Raw genomic sequence first — 21713 nt, forward strand, 5'->3', positions numbered from 1 at the left:
AAAGCCCCACTCACATTCAACCCTTCCACACTAGAGCAGGGTTTGATCCAAGTGCTGCTGAAGCTGCCACATTCTGGATTGGCTTCTTTAACCCCCCCTTGGCACAACTACCATTGCTTCCCTTGGTCTCTGCAGCCCCACCTTGCCAGCTGGAAGCTCTGCCCCCTTCCCCTTTCCTGCTCCCTCACCCCACAACATGTCCACTTTCTCCTGACGGATGCCAGCTCAGCTTCCAGAGCAGTTGTACCAGGAAGCTTTGTCTGCTCCTAAGCAGGGGAGGGGGTGCCCTGGATGGGGTCTCGTGTTGCTTGGCAACCTATTTCTCTCTCCTCCAACACTGATTTTCCCTTGCAGTGTCTGCTGATGCAGGCACAACAAATGACAGCAATATTACTGAAGCAGTTGTTCCTGTCGCTGTTTACTTGTTATTTATGGTTATTGTCATGAAAGGATTTGTAAACATTTCTTCACTGCCTTCCTGGGTCAAAACAGATATCATTTTATGCTTTTGCAACATGCCTACATAATTAATGGTCACTGCATTTCAGTGTGTGTGACATACAATTTTATTGATACTTTTTTAAAAGTGATTCCTAGTTCTGAATGCTTCTATTTTTCAGCCCCAAATTGAGACATACAAGGTTTTACATTCAGAAGTGAAAAAATCCAGTGTAAGCGAGTCTGCCTTAACTACTTCAAATTGTGGTTCGTGTGTTTAGATGCACATATACCTGAAAAAATCTACTCTGAATAACTTTCTGTCACCTTCAGGAGGACTTTAGGTCTAACACTGAGATTTCAGAATAAAAATGTTTCCATGAACACAAATAAAGCTGCCAGGCTTTTTCCTGTTTTGCCATTTCTTCCTCCACACTCACCACTTCCAGCTTAGTCTTTCTGGTTTGCATTTGCAGGTGCATCAAAGAAATCAAAGAAGACACACAGCTTCAGTTACCCATTTTCTCCAAACCAGCACAGTAAGAAAGCCAGACCACCTGTATTTTGTGATCTTACAGTGAAAATGCTGCTAAGACCTTTCTTTACTTAACAAACTGTAGTCACTCAGGGCAGATCTGGAGAGCTTCCTGCATGCTGCTGGTTAATGACATGTTGCCAGGTCTTCTACTGGACCTTGATTCAGCTCTAGATAGGATTTATTCCATTTGTTAGCGCCAAGTGACTCCTGAGCTTGTGACAAGATCTGGTAGGGAAAACTTAGTTTTCTAGTGTAGGGGTGCTTTGCAGTGCCAAACTCAGATGTCTATCTGCCATTGCCCTCTGCTGGGGTATGCCAGAACTACTGGTGTGCCATGGGAACTCGGAATTTCCTGAGGAGAAGCCTCTCCTTTTTTCTATGAAATTACTGCTTTGGGAGCTCAGGATGCCTGTCTGGCAAGCGAGATTTGAGATTTTGTTCAGCAAGTGACTGTCACACAGAGTCATTTGGTTACTGTGCTACTTAGACAGTGTATTTAGTTATTCTTGGTATAGTTATGAACAGTAGGAATTGGATGCAAAGATGCTTTCTGACCACAGCTCTGCAGCATCAGCATATTGCCTGCATGCATCCACCCACTTATCTTCATACTGAGTAGAGACAACTGCAAATCTCAGCCTAAAAGCAGTTAGGTGGTGATCCTGAATCCATTTAAAGATCTAGTCCTCTCACAACCAGCCTTATTGAAATGGCTTTTTGGAATTAAGTCCTTTGAAAGGCCTTGAAATTAAGTCCTTTACTGAAATGAAGGCTCAGTTCTGAGGCACTATATACCTGCAAGGAAGGAGCATCTTGCATTTCTCTGAGATTGCACCCGTAGAGAAGGAAGATGAGACTGTGGACCTGCTGTTCCTCAGAGAAAGAAAACAAGCTCCAAATCAGGCACACTTAGCTTAGGCAGGTTGGTTGTTTAGGAGGGAGTTCTCTGAAATCAAACCAGTGATCTGCAGTAATGATCCACTGTCAGCCATTTCTTTCCTGAATCTACCCTGACAGGAGAAAAGTAAATTCTTTATGGGTTTTTGTTTCTTTTACCCTGCACCCTTTTCTAAGCACAGACTGCTCCAGAGCCAGACATAGATCTGAGAGAGTTTCCCAGTTCCACCTACACAGCAGTGGCTGTGGACATGCTGGATGCTGGTTGAATTCCATAGCTTGCAAATCAGGAGTTATGTGAAACTCTGAAAAGAGATTTGAAGAGTGTTTTGAAATCCTTGAATGAGCATAGCCTGGCCAGGTGTAGTTTTCAGTCTTATTCATTTTGCAAATCCCTCTGTGTTTTCTGGTGGAAGCAGAATTGGAGCAGTATCAGTTCAACACATAACCTGGTAAGTCTCATGTGGATGCTCACAAGAATTAAACCAGGTAACAAGGGAGCACAATTTCCCTGTCCTCACCTCGGTCTCTGTCTGAATCAGCTAACATATTGTGCTGACTGACTTGCCTTTCTCAACTCAGAGAGATGATATTGCAGAGTACAGAAAACTGCTGATAAATTACCAGATTTTAGAGTAAAAGCCATTCCATTTGCAGAAAGGCCTTATTACTCTTTGAACAAGGCAAATGTTTCTTGATATAGTTAATTTAGCCAGCTCTGAAACAGGGAATATAGAAATAGGTGGCATTGACTTGCTTTTTGTTCCCTTTCTTAGCATAAGAACTACTTTCATCTTCTTCAGAGACAGAGTTATAAGTATTTTCCACTGAGGTCCAGGGCCTCTGAGACGAAGGTGTAGCACTTCTCCCTGTACATAGCAATCATATTTCCTTCCATTCCACTCTCTCACTCCTCTAACAGAAAAAAAAGCCACTCCTCTTGTAAAAACCATTAGCTATTTTCCTGAGGAATAAGAGGATGTGTATGGTAAAAATGCATATTATATGTTGTATCAATATGAAATATAATGTCCCATTTCTGCATATGCCTAACCAGTCTTACACATTTCACAGGTCTGGATCTCAGTGGCCTGCTTCTTCTTCATGCTATCCATAACATGTGTAAAGTGGTCCTGTCCTTGCTCTCCTCTGCTTATTGGTGCTTTCATATTGGAGTCCTTGCCCATGACACTTCAGACATGACAACACTTTATTTGTCAATGTGTCTTATAGAAAGGATCAAGCAAGAAAGGATCAAAAGTCTGTCAATGGCAAATTTACTGGCTGCTTTCAAAATATGTGACAGACCACATAAAGATTTGCAACCCTTGTTCCCCTAGAGAAGGACCAAGGCTCACCTTTTGATCAATTTTCTCTGATAGGTACTGTTCCTTTAGGACACCTTGCTCAGGTAATCTAAAAGAAAAATGACTGGAGAAAATAAATAGAGCAATAAATAAATAAATTGATGAGAGAATGCCTACCTGACAAAATCTGGAGATGCAGACAGGGAAGTAGCATTTCCTATTAACTATCTTAACTTCCAGAGGCCCTGCAAGGCCTCCCTGGTGGGCACTTGTCTAACATAAGAAATGCCAAGTCATGACTGGACCAAAGTAGCCCCTCTTCCACATTCAGACCCTACCCTATATAAAACCCCATTTCCGTCCAGTTTGGCAGGAGACTTGTCACTGAGACCCTTCACAGGAGCTGCCAATAAAGATACCGCTGTGGAACCAAATACAGCCTTCTTCTCTCTCCTGCTCTGTGTCTGCCTGGGGCACTTAGCAAGCAAAGCACCAAAGAGCTGAATTCACCAAAGAGCTCATCTCACGAGTTGAGCTGCTTGCTAAGATTGCCCATGGCTGGGAGCTTGCCTGAGGGACCTGGACAGGTGGTGCTCTGTTGGAACTCAAAATGCCCCTCAGACATTTTTAGAGGTTCCAGGCCTTGGTCAGAAGCATTTTAGACCCTGACAGGCAGCTGGAAACAGCTGTGATTTTGAGTTTGAGCCATGGAATGAGTTACCAGCTTTGAAGGTGGAGCAAGGAGTCACAAAGGGTTAGATAATATAGTAAATGTAGCTACAAAACAGAGGGGAAATTTTTTTAGTATTGTACAGGGGGGTTTTTATTTTGTACATGGGGGTCAGAAGTTCTAAGATGGAGGAAAGTGGGCTGATCCTGTTCTTCCTCCTTCTTCTTCTTTGCCTCCATGTTCTTGGTGATGTTGCCACTCACAGATTGGTTTAGGGTAGAAAAGCACTTTTGTAATATAGGTAGTAGGTATTGGGGGAAAACTATAAACATGTAATACGTAATATGTCATATAAAAGATAGCAGCAGCCCTGGGTGGGGGCAGAGAAGAAGAAGACAGCAGACAGGGAGGATGTCAGGGTGTGTGTGTGCCTCTGCCCAGGCCGCTGACCAAACAGCCACAGCCCAAGAAGACAATCTGTTAGATAACTAACGATAAACTGCCTTGAGACTGAACAGCAAGAGGCTGCAGAGTTTTTCTTTGGAAGCACAGGTTGGAGGAGAGACTTTACCACCACACGAGACCCCAGACCAAGCCTGGGGTTCTCACGGTGCTCATCAGCCCAGCACTATCCAGGACACTTATGGCTGCCCCGGGTCGGACAGACCCCGGGAAACCCAGGCCACATTAGTGCATCAACATATAAATTGTGCCCAGTTGCCCTGGTGGATAGAGCTATGGGTGCATTACAATCCATGGGCATGACTGAATAAGCAGTGTTATAAAACACTCATAACCTGAAAATAACCACAGTGTGACTGTGGACAGAGAATATCAGAATGTACTTCAAGTTGTACAGTTTCAGCATTATTGATGATTTAGGCATGTTCAAAAGGAAACTGAAGCATTTTAGATCATTCTGGAAATCTGTCCATTTTAATTTCTTATGGTCATTATTGTGATGTTTCTTCTTGATTAAAATTTAATTTTTTTGCCATTTGCTAGCGTTGGTGGTTAGGTTTCTTCAAGGAATTTTCTTCCCATTTGTTGTCATGGAAACAGCAAATGGATGTCATTTAAGAGACAATACCCTTCAGATTGTCTTGGGGAAGTGGGGCAGGGAAGCAGTGTGGTTTTGGCAGTTTCTTAGCTGGAGGTGGTCCAGTCTTCGCCTGGCTTGGAGAAGTGATGGCTGTGGTTTTTGGTGCTGGACTTGTCCTGCCCAGGGTTCAGCACTGCTGTGAAGTCTCCCCTGAGCGCCTATGGGCAAGGCCACCGCTTACAGCGAGCTGTCCTGGATCGGGACTCCTTCTGCATCACCCACCCTTGCCGGGAGAGATCCCAACCATCTGCGTGGGTAATTCCAGGGGAAAAGACCTGGCCCAGAACTTCTCTCTGCAATCAGGGAGAGTGCCTGCAGCCCCTCTGCCCCACCGGGAGCCAGCAGTGCCCCTGCTGGTCCCAGGGGCGCCGAGGGGAAAGTGAGTGACAGGAGGGAAAAGATTCCACCGGGGTTCTGGATGCTTTTTGTTGTTGCTGCTGTTGTTGTTTGTCTGTCTTCATATGTATACATATATGTGTGTGCATATATATGCTAGTAAAGAACTGTTATTTCTTTCCCCATATCTTTGCCTGAAAGCCCTGTGATTTCAAGGTTATAATAATTTGGAGGGAAGGGGTCATCTTTTCCAATACAGGAAGGTTCCTGCTTTCCTTGGCAGACACCTGTCTCTTAAAACCAGGACAGCTAGCTTAGCATAATTTGAAGATTTTAGCTCAGATTTTACCTCTCACTTTAAATGCCACATTTCCCTGAAGGAGAGCAGGGAGGGCCCAATTCTTAAATGGGCAAAACAGGTTAATATTGCAAACACTTGTCTGTTTTGAAATTAAACCAATAATTCTACATGGAGAAAAATATTTTAATGTACTTTAAAATGAAAAAAAATATTTAAAAAATAAATCTAAAATTGGGATTTTTTTAAAATAGTTTTACTGCTAAAAGCACAAAAGCAAAAGTATTAACATCACTGCTAAAACCCCAGGGATTCAAATAAACATATTTCTTTGTTAAATCTATGCTTTTTTTATTTTTGACTGTGTTGAAATACAGAGATTTTCTCTTAGATAGTGTCCCATATTGAAACCCATCCAATGTATTTGATGTTGGAATTCTTATCTCTTTTAAAATGGGATCTTTTCTGCATAGTTTTCATTAACCTTTCTGTTACAGTAGTGCAAATCACAGAGAAATGCAATTTTGTACAACTTTGAATTTACACCAAGAGCTGAGAGAAAACTTGCTCCTATACTTAAATCAGAGTTTCTTCTTGATTCAGACTTTCTTTCTCTACCATCAAGAGTCTCATTTGTTGCTGCTCAAAGCCCCATCCAACCCAACCTTGAATACTTTCAGCGATTGGACATCCACAATTTCTCTGGGCAATTGTTCAGTGTTCCACCACCCCCACAATACAAAAATGTCTTATCTCATAGATGTCAGAAATCATACATCGGGGCATATACAATTGGGGGAAAGGTTTGAAATGTTTTTGATTTGAAACACATTTTTTATTAATAATAACTTACAAATTCCTAAAGTTGATGGGCATTTGAGCTTGACACTTTTTGAAGAAGTGCATGGAATTTAAAATTCAAACCGGTAAAATGAAAAACTTCTTTCCATTTCCTGCTTCATCTGTTATTGAAAATTGCACATGTCAAATATCTGTGCTTCATACAAATTAGACTCAGAAAATACTTTTCTTTCAGACTAAAGTATGGTTTATGTAGAACACTAGTACTAGTGAAGGTTTTTCGGGCCATAGAGGGAACACCTTCTCCTTGGATTTGTCTGCACAATACATTGGATCCAAACTGGGAAAGTCATCCCAGATGTGTTCTATTAATCATTCTTATTGCAGCAGGCCTCAAGATTGGGTGAAAAGTATCCTGTGGACCTTGAACATAGCTCCTGTGAAACAGATGGGAGGTGATGAAGAAGTTGAGAGAGAGAATAAAGAGCATATGGCCCAGTAGAGACACCAGAAAGTAATTTTTCATGTGATCCACAGCCTGAGAAATTGTTTAGCACCATGTAAAGACTGTCTTTGGCAAAGAGGGCTGAAACAGATGTTCAAAAGATCTGGTAGGCCAAAATTCATTGAAGCAAATGACCCCAGCCAGTCACCTTGCTGCTGATCATCCACCCTCCATACCAGCTGATCAGGCCTAAGAAAGCTGCTGCAAAAGGATTGTGAAAAAGGGAGGCACATTTTCCCAGATGCAGGGGAAAATCCCCTTGGATGATGATTCCTCAGGGAAGTGTAGCAAGTTATGTACCCTTATCTACAGTGCAATACCCAAGTTGGTGAGTTCACCATCTGTCAGCATCACTTTAGAAAACAAAGGTTTGATCCACAAAAAAAAAAATTTCATCTGTCCTGTTTACCTGCTTCATTTCAGCCAATGAATAGGCTATGTTCCATCAGCAAAGTCTTTATGGACATACGTTTCTTTCAACGGTGATAATTGTTTCTTTTTTTCTAAATCAGACACTGTCTATTCATAAGATTCAGATGTCCATGGTAGGGGTGTAATCAAGTTTCATCTTCACTGAGATTAAGCTTCATCTTCACCAAGTCAAAAAATATCATTCTCGTTATCTTTTTATTCAATTACTGACATGTAACATCAGTCTGAGATCTGAAAAAAACCCTTCATTTGCTGTTTGCCAAGTAGCATCTATGCAATACAAATTCTACTCGATAAATCACACATTGCCATATGATGCTACTAGTCATGCCTTCACATTCTTTTCTTCACCGTTGGGTATTCTGGTGAAGCGAATGATTAGAACATCAGCAATGGCATTTGTTCAAGATGTTCCAGAAAGAGCTGTGCTCTGTTCTCTTATTTGCTGCCTATGTTAGCACTGAGCTGTAAAAAAAGATGACTAGGAAGAATGTTACTTTTAGTCTAAATTTCTAAATGATGTTTGGAATACCCTGTCAAATGACGAGATGCTATTTTAAAATACGGCATCTAAAGGGAAAAGGTCACTTTTAAAGAGGTTTTGAGACAGTTGTTTCTGGGAAAAAAAAAAAGACTCCAAGTTTTTTAGCCATACCATTTTGAATATTGATTCAAAACACTGTTCCTTCATACAGGAAGAACAGAGAGGACCATAAATGTAACCCTTTTCAAAATGGAGTTCTATATGTTTCTGGTTGGGATTATTGGATGCCATTTCTTGTCAAGTCGAGGGACTGCACTTAGTTCTCCAATCATTTCCTTCCCTGAAATTCATCTGCATTTGCTCCATTATCCAGACTCCCCCTTTATTAGTGATGATATACTCCATCTATGCACTAGACTATTTAACTAGAGTGTGTGTCTCATACTTTCTAGTTAAAACTGGCTGGACCAGAATGGAGATTTGCAGTTGCTGCTGTACAATAGTCTTCTTTGTGCAAGTTTTCTTCAGACAATGTTCAAGCAGCAGTAGCAAATAGGAAGTACAGCTTGCAGCAGGGAAAGACACTCTTCTGCTTTCTCAAGTTTCCTGGAGTTAAATACATGCCAAAAGGCTTTCCATAGTACTTCTACTATCTTGTAGGAATACTTGATAGAATCCTACCTTTGATAAAATTACTAATGGGTTACTTTTCCACAAGGAAGAAAATTTGTCTTTTAATCATGTGTTTTTTGTAAGTTGGAAAGATGAACTTGTGCACCAGTCTTGTGGCATGTACTCCTACTTCTTCATAAGTTTCAAAACCTTCTTTAAAAAATATTCACTCTATGGAACTTCTAAAGAAGAACTCTAGGCATTTTCATTCTATTGATGTCATTATTTTTTCTACCATGCTGTTCTTTTTTTATATTCAACTCTTTTTTACCAATAGAAATATTTTTCCATGACACCTATGGAAAATACCTATGTTGACTCAATATTGCAGCATCAGTCCATTGTTTCTAATTATTTCAACATGGTCCCAACCATATCTGACAGCTAGACAGCGGATCTTAGCAACAGTGAATGGGAATAACTTCTGAACAATTTCAGTCAATTTCCCAGGAAGGGCTTGCTTTCTGCCACTGCCAGTTTTCCCAGAGCTATTGTCTGGTTAACAGTTGCAGAAAAAGAGTCTTCAACTTTGGGGCAAGTTCTGTCTCACATTTACTAAAGAATGCAAAGAAGGTAAAAGTGCTGCTTCCAACCCTTCTGTGCACTTCCTGTACAAAGACGGGGGTGACCCCAGAAGGTAGTTTTTGATCTCTGTTCAGAACACAAGGCACGTCATCACCTCATTCATCTTTTTTCTGGGACTCACAGCATCTAAAGACTAAGAGGCTCTCTTGCTTGCTAAAGTGTCTTCATCAAAAAAACCTTGTCCCATCAGCAAATTTGAACACAACTACAATAGAGTCAATTCCAATGCTGGCAGGGCAATACTCTACCCCAGTAGTAACATGCCACTATTAGAAGACTGTGTAAAAATATTCCTGTATGAAATAATCAGAGGGAAAAACAGAATTGGGAAGAACTGCACATTGTTCTGGAAAAAACCTGCTGCAACACTCTTACAGCCATCATTTGCTGGTATAATTTTTAATTGTTGGGGTTTTTTTGCACTTGGTATAAGATAAAATATTACTGCACCTTTATGTTTTCTTAATAGAAGTGCAACCATTTCTTAATATCATAGAAGTAAGCCATTTGAATATGTACAAATGGCCTTTTTAAATACAAATGCTATAGCACACTGTGAAAGTAATTAGCTAGAAATAGAAATTCAGAGGTTAACAACTATTTGGAATCAAGTAAGTCTAAGGTGATAGAAGAAGAAGAATACAGTAGTTTTCTTCTTCTGGTGAAAAAACCCATGTCGGAAATTGTACAGTGCAGGTGTATTATTTCCCTTCCTGAAAAACTGCATAGGTTTGCTATTGCTATTGGTTTTCATTAGGAAGGAAGAGATTTGTTTGGAGATAAAAGTTCCAATTGACTTTACATCTATGTTATGATACTTAATTTCACTAATCATGAAGAGAAATTCTCATCACTTGATATGGAAATCATGATGGTCATGGAGACAAGGATGTCTAGGCCATGCATCAGGAACATCAAAAAGCTTTTGAATGCAGGTAAGACTGAGCTCCTATGCTAGTGAAAAGAGAATGCAACAAAGACATTGTCCTTGAAGAGTCTTCAGGAATGACAGCAGATCCAATTCTTTCATGTGAAGTATTTATGAATAGAATTAACCTTGAAAATAACATTGTTTTCAAAAACCTGTTGACAGTATCTCTTCTAATGATACACAGTTCTTACCAATAGAGAAAGAAAAGCAGTTTTTTTCAAACTGTTGTGCAGTCTTAAACAATTGACAAGAAAAATAGCATTTTTTCAAGCTGGAAATGATGTTAACTACAAAAATGCCTTGTAGCACACTTGGCACTGTAGTCTCTTGATTAGCATCATTTTTTGATTCATCAAACAAGTTTCACATTGACTATTTTTCAACTTGAATTCATGGCACCTTTGTACTTAGGAAGCATCCATGAAGGATTTCTTGGGGTTTATTTTGTACTCGATCCTAAATGGCAGTTTCTGCATTCTGCCATCTGTCTAGCTTTCCTGTTTGATGCAGCTTCTGAGAGGTATTTTCAGAATTGAGGACTACCTGCAAGAAGGATGCTAAATACATGCATTTTACTCATTGGTTCATGCAAAACAGCACAATAATAATAGGAAAATAATGACGATAGATTCAATTCTTGTAGTAATACAAAGAGGACTATTATCATAATTAGAAACCAAGCAAGTCATATTTCTTGCACATGCAGTACAACCACTAATGCAAATGACCCTGTCCATTCCAAAAGAATCTGTATCATAGGAGTGGATGGAATTTGTCTATTGCTATTTTGGTTCAACCAGAAAATTAATTCTTTTGACAGCCAACTCATGATTGCAACCTAACTTCCAACTACTGCTTTCAAAGGGTTGAAACATGTCTGTTTAGAAAAGGATATGGTACAGTACACAATAGCAGACCAGGTCATGCCCATTCAAAAGAAATAAAAGATCAAAGGACAGAGTCATTCACATCTGCAAGCCCTCAAGAAGGTACAGGTCAAATGTCTCCAGAAAACTGAAAAGTGAATTTGCAGAAGCAAATGAACTGGGTCTGTTTTATAAACACAATGTTTTCGAATTCAACTGAGGATTCAGGAAAGGCAACTTTGAAATTAAAAGGACTTAGAAACACAAATATGAAGACTGGCAGTTCATTAGCTTGAACAGTCTCCTTACAATGAGATTGATTTGGAACTTCTACTTGTAATGGGTCTGAAGCCATTAGGAATACTGCAATATTAAAAAAAGAAAAATGCAAACAAACCACAACAACTTTCTCAAAAAGCTTTGAGAAACCAGAGTAATTATTATTTTTAGGGGTTAAGTAGTCCTTTAAAATTGTCTCTGGGAAAGAGATAAAAAACCTGTAATGACTGTGGAGTATATTACAAAACTGTAATGAAGCCTGTAATAAAAAGACTATGCTGGGTTCATCTGTTGAAAGCATTCCAGAATGGTCAAAATGACTATTCACGTGTTGTGAGAGAAAAAAAAAAAAAAAAAAAAAAAAAAAAAAAAAAAAGAAGAAGAAGAAGAAAACTGAGGGGAAAAAAAAAAAAATTGAACATATTTTCCCATTCCAAGATGGTACAATGGCTTTATTTCATTTTGTTACTACGACTATGTAATATCAGAAGTGTTTTACAAGAGAGAATGAGAGTGTTCACACTAACCATACAATTTGGATGGATCTCTTTTACTTTATACAGCAGCAGATATGGTTTAGCACTCCACAATTTAGTCCCTGAAAGTGAATGAGCAGCAGATTTAACCTATCTGCCCAGTCCACCAGGATCCTTCATTATCTTTAAAAATGCTTTGTTGTATCTTGTTATCTGGACATGTCTCCTTATCTCCACTGTGAGCTCCTTGATCTTTCATCGACAGGATGAGATCCAAATTAGCCTAACAAGAATATAGCCTTTCAAAACCTCATCTGTTATCTTCTCTATTCCTACAAGTACATTTATGTGGATGTGATAGCCTGGTCAGAGAGAGAGAAAAGGAGTAAGTTTTCTCACAGGGGACTTGTGAGACTTTTAGGGAGTTGTAGAGAAACTATGATAGCTTGTCATTGTAAGCAACATGCAGATGGTGTTTCTCTACTCTTTGTTTTTCTCTTCTTCTCAAGGATTGTTTGTGAGAAAAGTGGTTTTGCTAATTAGCCAATCAGATAGAATGTGTGGGAACAGTCTATAAGGAGAAGAGTTTTTCGCATTGAAGTTGTGGTGGTGCAAAGCAGCCTTCTTGGAGTCCGTGCTGCTTTCTCACTCGGTAGGGACACCTCTAAACTGCAGGAAACAGTTTGGAAGAGCCTAGTTGTTTTGTTTCTCAGATATGTTGCTGCATAAAAGAGCTCTTCTTTGAATTTTTTCTCTGCTGAAGTATAGCGTCTGTTCTTCAATGATTGTGATGCTAACTCATGGTCATCTATTCTGTAGTCTTACAGAGTATGCAGCAAAGTTTTCTCTTCTTCTGCGGACATTTTCCTCTTTTGATGAGAAATGTTGAAGGTCTGAATTTAGTTGCAAAGGTCACTGATTCACAGGCTACAAAATTGTTAAGGCTAGTAACAGCAGGGAAAGTGTGCTGTTGATGTGTGTGCAAATGTCATGTCAGCTGCTGTTTGGATTAAAAAGCATGAACATAAGCAAAGATATCTGCATGGCCATAAAAGAACCAAATAAGAAGACATTTGTTGTGATTTCTGCCCTAAGGAACAAGAAGCACGGAGGTCTCATTTCAGTGGCTAGATGTAGTATCTCATTTGGAGGAAGGAGGGGCAGGAATGCCTTGGGAGGCTACCAGAGTCTAGGTTGGAGTGACAACTAGGGTTTTTTTCCCATGGTTCTGTGCTCTTGATGCTAATAACTGTTGGGACATCACTTCTAGTCCCTTCCCCAGTTCCATTGTGCCTCGGAGTGTTTCTGAGTGGGTCCATGTGGCAGTAAACTCCTCTCCTCTCTTTTCCATTCTTTTCAGTAGGCTCTGTATTTGTAGAGCTGTAACATGTTTGAGCCAGAGGAGGCAGATGAGTGGAAAATGCTTCAGGGACACGCATTTTTGTTAGTTATGATCTCCAATATGATGTTTTTCATGAACACTTGAAGCACATCACTGTGTGGAAGCACAAACCCCATTTTATCTTGATTGTCAACAAAATCATTATCTAAGAGTGTTAGACAGAAGTGGGAGTGCTGAGGGTGCTGACAACCAAGTCAGTTTTAGATGGTACCTATGCCAGGCACGCAGACATGCCTTTAAATCATCCTCACTTGTTGCACTGTGCTGAGTTCCCTGAGCTAACCTTGCCTCCCCCTCTCCTCTTTGTTTTAGTGAACAAAACGGGTTGTGGAAAAGCCATCATCTTCACTTGCTCCTCCAAGGTACACTTGTGTTCCCAAACCACCATCTAGACTAAACAAACTGCTTTTCATATAAGGGCAAGACGAGAAAGATTTCCCTTGTAGCTACATGCTTTGGTTTGGTGCTACTCGGGTTGCTGTTGAAAATTGTTTTCATTTTTGTGGGGTTTTCAGAAAAGCTCCTATTAGAAATTAATATTCCAGGCATGCTGGAGTTTACCTACGAACCAGACTTGTACTTTCACGCCTGTTCCCTTCTTTTCTCCTCCTCCCCTCCACCTTTAGTCTTTAGAGCCTATGTGTTTTGCTGGACCAAGGAACACAGATGAAGAAGCAATAATTAGGGGAAAGAATGAAAAAAAAAAAACCAAATAGCCATTATAAAATTTCTTATCCTCTATTAGAAATTTTTTTTTTGAGGGTTGGGGCTTTCACAAAGGCACTGGCTAGTTGGGTTGTTTTGAGGTTTAACTTAGTTAGTTGAATGCATCCTACACTGTAGCAGTGAGATTCAGTTTACATTCTTGCCTGGCTGGGTGTGAGTTGAAAATTTGATTATTCCCAAAAGGGTTTTTTCTGGTGCTTTGCTGTTTGTGAGTGTGGAAATATATTCCTTTGGCTTTCTCTCCTCTGCTCTCAGTGCCCAAACACAGGGTGCAGTTTTAGGTTTGAATGCTGCCATGTCAGTGGAATAAGTAAGTGACCTTCCCCCCTGCTTCTTCCTAATTTTTCTCCTGGTGGCCTTGCAGAACGCTCCAGTCCCAGCACAAGAGGGTGGCACCAGCACAGCACAGCAGCTCAGAGTCAGGGAGCACCAGGGGCTCCTCAGTCTCTGCACTTCCAAGAGCACCAGCACCTGAGGTGGATGCAAATCAAAAGCAGAGGCTGTCCCTTGCCTCACACTCTCTGCTGTCTAAGGGCAGTCAGGACAGGAGACCTTAAATATTGTCACTGTGCATGTGTCCCCTTGAGACCTCTCCAGCAGAATCAGACATTTCTTGCCCTCTGCTTCCTTTCTATACTTTGTCAATAAATAATCCTTCTTGGACTTCTGGTGCCATTCCTGGCAGTATTCCCACTTGTCCTTTGGCATCGTCTCAGCGTTCTGGAGTTTTCATTCCAGGATTAATCCATTTTGAAGCTGAGATGAAACTTTGAGTGAATATGCTGAATGGTCCTCTTCTGCAGTAGGGATCTCTGGACTGTGGCCCCTGAATGACTGGTTTCTCTTCATGGGTATTTTGGACAGTGGCTCTCTAAGTGAAAAAATTCCTTCTTTCATTTTCTGCTTGTTTCAGTCCCGTCAATGTCCTATTTTCTTATTTCTTCGCAGTCTCAGTTTCTTTGCTAATACAGTCCTCCAGTTCTGAAGCCTGGAGAGGGAGGAGGAGGAAGAAGCAGTGAGGCTGCAGCCCTGGATCTATGGTGTGTGTGCTGGATGTTCAGCACAGGAGAGGTGATTGGGCAAAGGGCTGAGCTGCTTGGCTCTTGGGAAACATCCAGTGAGCTGTACTGCACGGAGGAGAGAGATTTAGCCAGAGAAAGCACCTTGGGAAGGCTGATCAAGGGGGCCTTTGGCTGAAAGCTCATCCCTCCCTCCTGTTTTGGATGAAAGAAGAGCTGTGAGGACACTCCTGCCCTGCAGGGAACCTGACAATGAAGATGTCTAGAGCAGAAGAAACTCTGCTGTTCCTTCCTCCTGCTTTGAATTCCATTTGAATTAAAGAGTTTGGCCTCAGTTATACTGAACAGCCACATACCAAACAGGATTTTTCCTGGGACCTCCCTGGACATCCCTTAGGAAAGCCATTTCTTCCAGGCCAGGAATGTCAATGTCTGAGGCACGTGTCACCTGCAGCTGGGAATTCCTTATTGATGGCTTCTTTTCCTGGCAGCACTGGAAACTTATTCCAGCCTGAATAGCTAAGCAGATCCAGTGCAGAGCGAATTAATCCACAGGGGATAACCATGCAGGGACTCACTTTGCCTTCACAGAGACACTGAACAGCTCTTTCCTCTTTTCTCCAAAGCAGAACCTTAGTCTCTTTAAGGCATCTTTCCAAATTAACTGTGAGATGTCATAAAAATACAGCATACATGAAGCTTAGATGTATCCCTTGTTGTCCTGTGGCAGGTTTCACCACCCCTCCCAGCACCTGAACACAGCTGTTTGTAAAGCCAACCTCCTTGTTCAAGTCTTTAAGAACCCCTCAACCCTTCCAGAGAGCCTTGCATTGCCTGCACTGACAGTCTGGGATGTGTGAGAGGCTTCATGGCAGGGCCCAATTAGGGAGTGTCAGTGTGCAGAAAGGAACAGGAATGTGGCATCTTCCTCGGAGTGTGTTTAAAAAGGATTGTCAAAAAAATCCCAACCAAACAAAAAAAGGATGAGTCAAGCTGTGTTCCTGTGCAGTTTGAAAACTCTGGAGCCAAGAAGCAGAATTTCAGGACAACTCAAGAGCACTTCTGTTCTTAGGCAGAAAGAAGAAGTCTCCCTTGAAGTTGGCTGAAAACACATGAAGAGTCTGCTCCATCTTGCATGAGCTCCATGTGTAGGTGCTTTCCTTGTGCCAGAAATTCTCACCAGAATCAAAGCAAACTTGCAGAGCTCGTCCATTAGCTGGGTTTAGTGTGAAGTTTGTGGTCTTTACTTTAGTCCTTCAGAAAAGCTCCTGTGCCTGAAGGCCTCTGCCATTGCAGGAGGTGACTGGTGGCTTCCACTCTTGCTCTGCTCTGGTCTCTGTTCCATTACTGCCCTTCATATTAAACTGTTATTCCTTACTAGCATTTCATTATGAATGGACTTGAAAGACATTTTTAGAGCTGCTGGTCAGGAAATGTTTGCTGAGTGCCTACTTGTTTGGTATCAATGAGTAAAATACCCAAACAGACTCACAGTGCTTCCCTCTTTCTTGTTTCAGCCCATCGTGCACATTTATGTGCAGTCCATTGAAAGAATATTGAAGATGGGTGCTCTTCAATACCAGATCTCCACAGGAAAACCAGTACAAATCCACGGGGAGGTGGATCCCTCTGACTCTAGGAAGGGTGAAACTCCCTCTGTGTCCATCAGCAAAACTCCTGAGAGCTGCTTCTCTCCTCTTTCTAGGAAATGAGCAGCCCCCTGTCGCCTCTCCTGCCACCTCTTCAGTCACCTGCTAGAACAGAGACTTCCAAATTTCCATTGCAGGCAGAGTAACCCTGCCTATTTTTGCCAGGGCTTCTGACAAATTACAAGAGATCTTTCTGCTGAGCAGAAGTTCAGTCTTGGCTGAAGGAGCCTGCCTGGAGGCCAGCCTGAGTTCCTTGACCATAAACAGTATTGTGAGTTAGATGCCAAACATCAAACTGCATCTTGTGGTTCCATTATACCCAGGTGGTTTTGTGGGTTTTTTTTGTTTGTTTGTTTTTTTACTTCAGGACAAGAAATAGTCTGATTTTATTTGTGTGAATGACAAATACTCCTGTCTCTTGAGAAATGGCTTAGAAGTATTGGGAACTATTATTTCTAACTGTTTTTTACACTACTGAGGCTTTATGAACAGCTCTTACATGCAGAGGCAGCCTGTGCCTCTGTAGGCAAGGCTCAGCTGCTTCAACAGCAACTGGAAAAGTGCAGTTCCATAAAGGGAGCAGACTGCAGAAACATATTTATTCTAAAATACTGATAATAAAGATAATGATGATGATGATAAAAATAGTAATAACAATAATAAAGCGAAGTAGGAGTAGTAGCAGTATTTCAGAAATGGAAACAGTGCTCCCTGACTGTCAGGTTCTAAAGGGAACACAGACATCATGGAGGAGGATGGAGGAGGAGAAAGAGAATGAGAATGAGGAGGAGGAGAAGGAGGAAGAGGATGACAAGGAGGAGGAGTTGACATTGTTGAGTTCAGCTCTTTCCATGCCTAGTGTCTGTTATTAACTCCCCTTTAGAAGAGCTTTTTTCATCCTTACTCTCTTTTTATTATTAATACATCTGCAATACATTTATAGAGCTGTTGGTAAGCAAAGGTTTGTTGAGTTCCTGCCAATTAGTAAAAAACCCAAACAAACTCCTTCTGTTTCCCTTGTTCTTGTTTCAGGCAAAGAAACCCTCTGATGTGCCATTGATTGAAGAAATTTTGAGGGTAAGTGCTCTTAAATAGAAGATCTCTGTGTTTGCTTGTGTTTTGCATACATTAACGAAATGAGTGGGGGCAAAATACATTTTAAGAGTTGCTTCTCTCCCTCTTGAAATGAACAGCTCACTAACGCCTCTCATGTCACATCTCCAGACGCCTACAAGAGCAGAGACTTCCAAACTTCCATTGGCAACAAAGGTGACCCAGTCCTTTTATGCCAGGGCTTCTGATTAAATACAAGAGATCTTTCTGTTTAGCAGAAATCCAGCTCAGCTGTTTGTCAGCTCTTAGAATGTTTTAAAAATATTTATTAAAAATGCACATGCCCGTAACGTGCCATTAATACAGTTTTGGTATCAGTAGATGTGCTGTTTAGCTACATGCTAAGCTACTTTGTCCTTTTATTCTAAGAATCCCAACCTGATGGATCTTCAGCAGAGAAGCAGAGTAAGTAGAAATGCAAAGAAACCGCAGTTCTTTGTGTGCTGGCAGGTAATTGTGTGTGTTACTTGTGGTAGAGACCATCAAGTGTTCACACTGATGAAGCAGCATGATTTCCTCTGCTTTGCTGAACAGGGATGAATTTAGGAATGGTTTAAGAAACTGTAACCAATCATAACCTAGACCTCAGGGTAGCTGTTCAGCAGAACACAATACAAGCAGTATTTAGTTAGGAAACTCCCATCTGGACTGATGAACAATCTTGGTGGCAAACCCCTCCCTAGAAAAAAGTGACTCTCTAATCTGATGCTGACAGACCACAGGGTAAAATATGTTACAAGGGAGGTTTATAAATGCAACTTTTTCATTTTTGCTTTCCAGAGCAGGCTGGCACAGCTTCAGAAATGCTGCCAAATTCTCAGCCAAGGATGTCATAAGTAACCAGACTCTGTTCCCATCTCTGCTGGGCAGTTACTTAAAAGAATCTGGAATGCACAAAATATGGGTTATCAGTCAGATTCCTCTCAGAAAACTTAATTGCAAGGAATTTTCACCAATAGGAAAATTATTGTTTTATCATGGACTCACTAAATTGTTTAGGTTTGAAAAGGCCTTGAAGATCATCAAGTGCTGTCGTTAACGCAGCAATGCCAAGTGCACTAAACCATGTCATGATTACAATGACTGTGTTAAAACCAAAACAAAATAAAAGTGAAGAGAAAAACCCCCAGTCTTCCTGTACCAGATTGAAGTGTTTGTCTTCTTTTAATCTGTGGTGCTTAATATCTTGTCACACTTTGAACTCATCAACCTACTAATAATGCCTTTGACTGAAATAAATGCTAAGGGATACCAGCTGAATCTGATCATTCCTGGATACGGTTTTGATGCCAGGCAGGACAAGTAAAGCTACAGCTACCTAAAATCTGTAAATCTGATGGTGACATTTGAAAGTACTCTCCTGTGCCCAAGGAAAACTTTTCTGAGAATTGCTGTAATGATTTTATTTTTATTTAAAAAGATACACAAAGAAATATAGTATTTTACATGGACATTCTAAAAACCTCACTTTATATGCTAATAAGGTGGGAAGCTGTAGACTGAGCTGAAGGTGAAATTTCTATAGCCTATTGGAATTGTTTGTTTGTCTGAATGGGTGTGAGTTGGAAGTTTGATAATTTCCAAGGTTTTTTTTTTTGTTCTGGTGCTTTGTATTTTGAGTATGGCAATGTATTCCTCTGGCCTTCTCCCCTCTGCTCTCAAACACAAGGTTCCATGTTAGTTTTGAATGCTGCCATGTCAGTGGAATAAGTAAGTGACCTTCCTCCCTGCTGCTTCCTAATTTTGTCTTCTGGTGGCCTTGCAGAACTCTCCAGTGCCAGCACAAGAGGGTGGCACCAGCACAGGCCAGCAGCTCGGAGTCAGGGAGCACCAGGGACTGCCACAGCTCCTCAGCCTGTGACAGGGAGATCAGCTCCAGTGACAGTGAGGAGGACAACCTTCCAAGGGTGCTGGACCTGCCAGCACATGAGCTGAGCAGAGAGACCATGGAGAGCCTGCTGCCACAGACCCTTGCCCACTGCAGAGCTGCTGTCTTAGGAAGGAAGCAATGTTTTACTTCTTATCTGTTACCAAATTCTGCCTGCTTTGTCCTGGAAATACTGATCTGTAAAACTCCTCTCGCTCCAATGAAGGTTTAGGTATTTGCCACTGACTGGTTTATGGTTTTTTATTCGGCACATATCCACCCATGGTGCTCAAGGAACAAGTTGGTGCCAGTGGCCTGTTAGTTTAGAGTCAGTTCTTCACAGGCTAAAGGCCAAAGGCAAGAGTCCCTGAGCTCTGGTGAGCTGTGCTAGGACAGAAAGAGTCAAAAAAGGCATCAGTCTTGAATCCTTCTTTTCTCTTTTCTTGGCAGCCTGAGCCATCAGCTTTTAAAAAGCGGCACCTTGACAACCTCGTGAGGACCTGGACCTGCCTGCCACAGATAACTCTGCCAGGAACAAGGATCTTTTGTTTGCCAAGCACAGGAAAGTGGAGGGAGACCAAAAGGAGAGATCCCAGGACATCAACGTTGGTTCCCAGGAGAGCTGGTGGGAGGATTCCTGCAACCCACCCGTGCTGTGTGATTCACTTCAGAAACATCCTCTCAGACAAGTGACCATTTCTGGCTGTAGGCAACTGCAAATAAAAGGAGTGTGTTTATAAAAAGGAGTGTTTTTATAAAAAGGAGTGTGTTTATAAAAAGAAATTGTGATTTATTTATACGTAACCTGTGGGTGTGGCTGCAACCTGGGCCTCAGGTTTTATAGCATGCTGACAAAATTGTTGCGTTTATGGGTTAAAAAAATTAGATTTTACTGGGTGTTTATAAAAATTTGGCTCTTTACTGACAGCTTGAGGTATGGGGTCAAGGATGTTTGGGCGGGGGGGAGAGGGCAGGGTCTCAGTGAGTGTGCAAAAGCAGAATCTGGTACCAAAGTAGGGCATCCTTCCTATGGGAGGGGACTCAGGCTCCCTCTCAGCCACACCCTAGGATGGGCCCAGTGACTTAGAAACCTGTCAAGGGGAACCCAAAAGGGAAAAATGAGCTGTTTCAACCACTTCTCCCTTGCCATACTAACAGTGGAGGCAGCATCCACAGCACTGGTGTGTTCAGTTGACACCCTTCTCTACCCAAAGATTTCCTGGAAATTATTATTGCAGTATAGCTCAAGGGGTTATTTTTTCAGAGAAATCACACTTCTGTGAAAAAAAAAGAAAAACCCAAAACTCTTCAAGTTTTTCAGCCACATTTCAGTTGACTTTGATGGGCTTTAGATCAATGTTATTTATATAAGATATTTAGAAGCAAGTTCAACAACTGTTAAACAAAAAGTTTTATTTACACAAGTAGTTTCATTGTGCCTCAAACACAGCTGAGCAGGTTCCTTTTTACAGTCATATTCCTCCATCTTCCCATTCAAGTCACTGTATTGCAATATGAAAGCAAATTATTGATAATGGTCATAAGACAGTGAATAAAACATGGATGCTTGATATCAGTGAGAGATTCTGGAATCTTGATTTATCAACATGCTAGTCCAGTGTGTTGACACCCTTGTCTACACAAAGATTTCCTGGTGTGTGACAGCAGCATCCTGCCATCCTCACATCCAATGGTGTGTCTGCCTTAGCCCTGATGCTGTCACATACCTTCCCCATCTCTGAAGACCTGTGCGTGTCTGGAGAGAAAGATGGCATCCCAAAATAATTGTGGTTACAAGAAAGAATTATCTCCCTTTTCCACATCATTTCATGATGTAGGAACTAGTACCCCCTTTGTAATATACCTGCTTGTGGGTTTGAAGCTCAAGAAAATGAACAGGAAATAAATACTAGCAAAATGCCTACATTTCCAAAAGGAGTTTCTGTAGAAAGGGCTCCTGCCTGGAGTCATTCTGCCTCCTGGCCCTGCAGGACCACCAGGATCATGACTGTTTCTGCATCTTCAAGGGACTGGCCTTTTATGTTCACTCTATTAAAAGCCTTAGTACATTTCAGGGATAAGCTACCCTAATGAGTGGAAGGAAGGTTTATGTTCCCTCTCCCCATTTTACCTATCAAACCTTATTTACTCCTCATCCCCGGAGTTGTCTCTGCCCATAGCAGGAGGATTGGAATTAAACCATCTTTAATGTCCCTTTCAAACCAAGCCATTCTATGATTCTATGAAAGAACAGAAAATTTTTAAAAATCCATTGTATTTCAACCTTGAGCCAGGTCAGGGGCCTGCAATTAGTTAGGAA

General features: G+C 41.3%; 1 protein-coding gene across 3 annotated transcripts; it reads left to right on the forward strand.

Annotated features, from left to right (window-relative positions):
- Positions 1 to 4452: 4452 nt before the first annotated feature.
- Positions 4453 to 20969, forward strand: LOC146767690 (uncharacterized). Of its 3 annotated transcripts, none has more exons than XM_085578267.1 (4): positions 4453 to 5203; positions 13332 to 13381; positions 17446 to 17490; positions 19292 to 20969. In XM_085578267.1, exons 1-4 carry the CDS (start codon positions 5113 to 5115, stop codon positions 19385 to 19387), a joined length of 282 nt encoding a protein of 93 aa, XP_085434393.1. In that variant the 5' UTR covers positions 4453 to 5112; the 3' UTR covers positions 19388 to 20969. The 3 variants fall into 3 exon arrangements, 2 of the variants coding, with proteins under 2 accessions (XP_085434393.1, XP_085434392.1); XM_085578266.1 differs by having other exon boundaries at positions 4584 to 5203; positions 19844 to 20969; XR_014954926.1 differs by lacking the exon at positions 13332 to 13381 and having other exon boundaries at positions 4581 to 5203; positions 19844 to 20969.
- The last annotated feature ends 744 nt before the right edge of the window (positions 20970 to 21713 follow it).

This window comes from Lonchura striata, chromosome 4 (assembly GCF_050655825.1).
Source record: "Lonchura striata isolate lonStrDom1 chromosome 4, ASM5065582v1, whole genome shotgun sequence".
NCBI classification, from domain to species: domain Eukaryota; kingdom Metazoa; phylum Chordata; class Aves; order Passeriformes; family Estrildidae; genus Lonchura; species Lonchura striata.

Excerpts from the sequence above, each read along its gene's own strand:
- LOC146767690 (XM_085578266.1), top strand. The coding sequence starts at position 5,113 with ATGGGCAAGGCCACCGCTTACAGCGAGCTGTCCTGGATCGGGACTCCT. Across the intron at positions 5,204-13,331 it reads GAGAGATCCCAACCATCTGC|TGAACAAAACGGGTTGTGGA; the intron begins GTGGGTAATTCC and ends TCTTTGTTTTAG. Across the intron at positions 17,491-19,843 it reads TGATTGAAGAAATTTTGAGG|CCTGAGCCATCAGCTTTTAA; the intron begins GTAAGTGCTCTT and ends TTTTCTTGGCAG.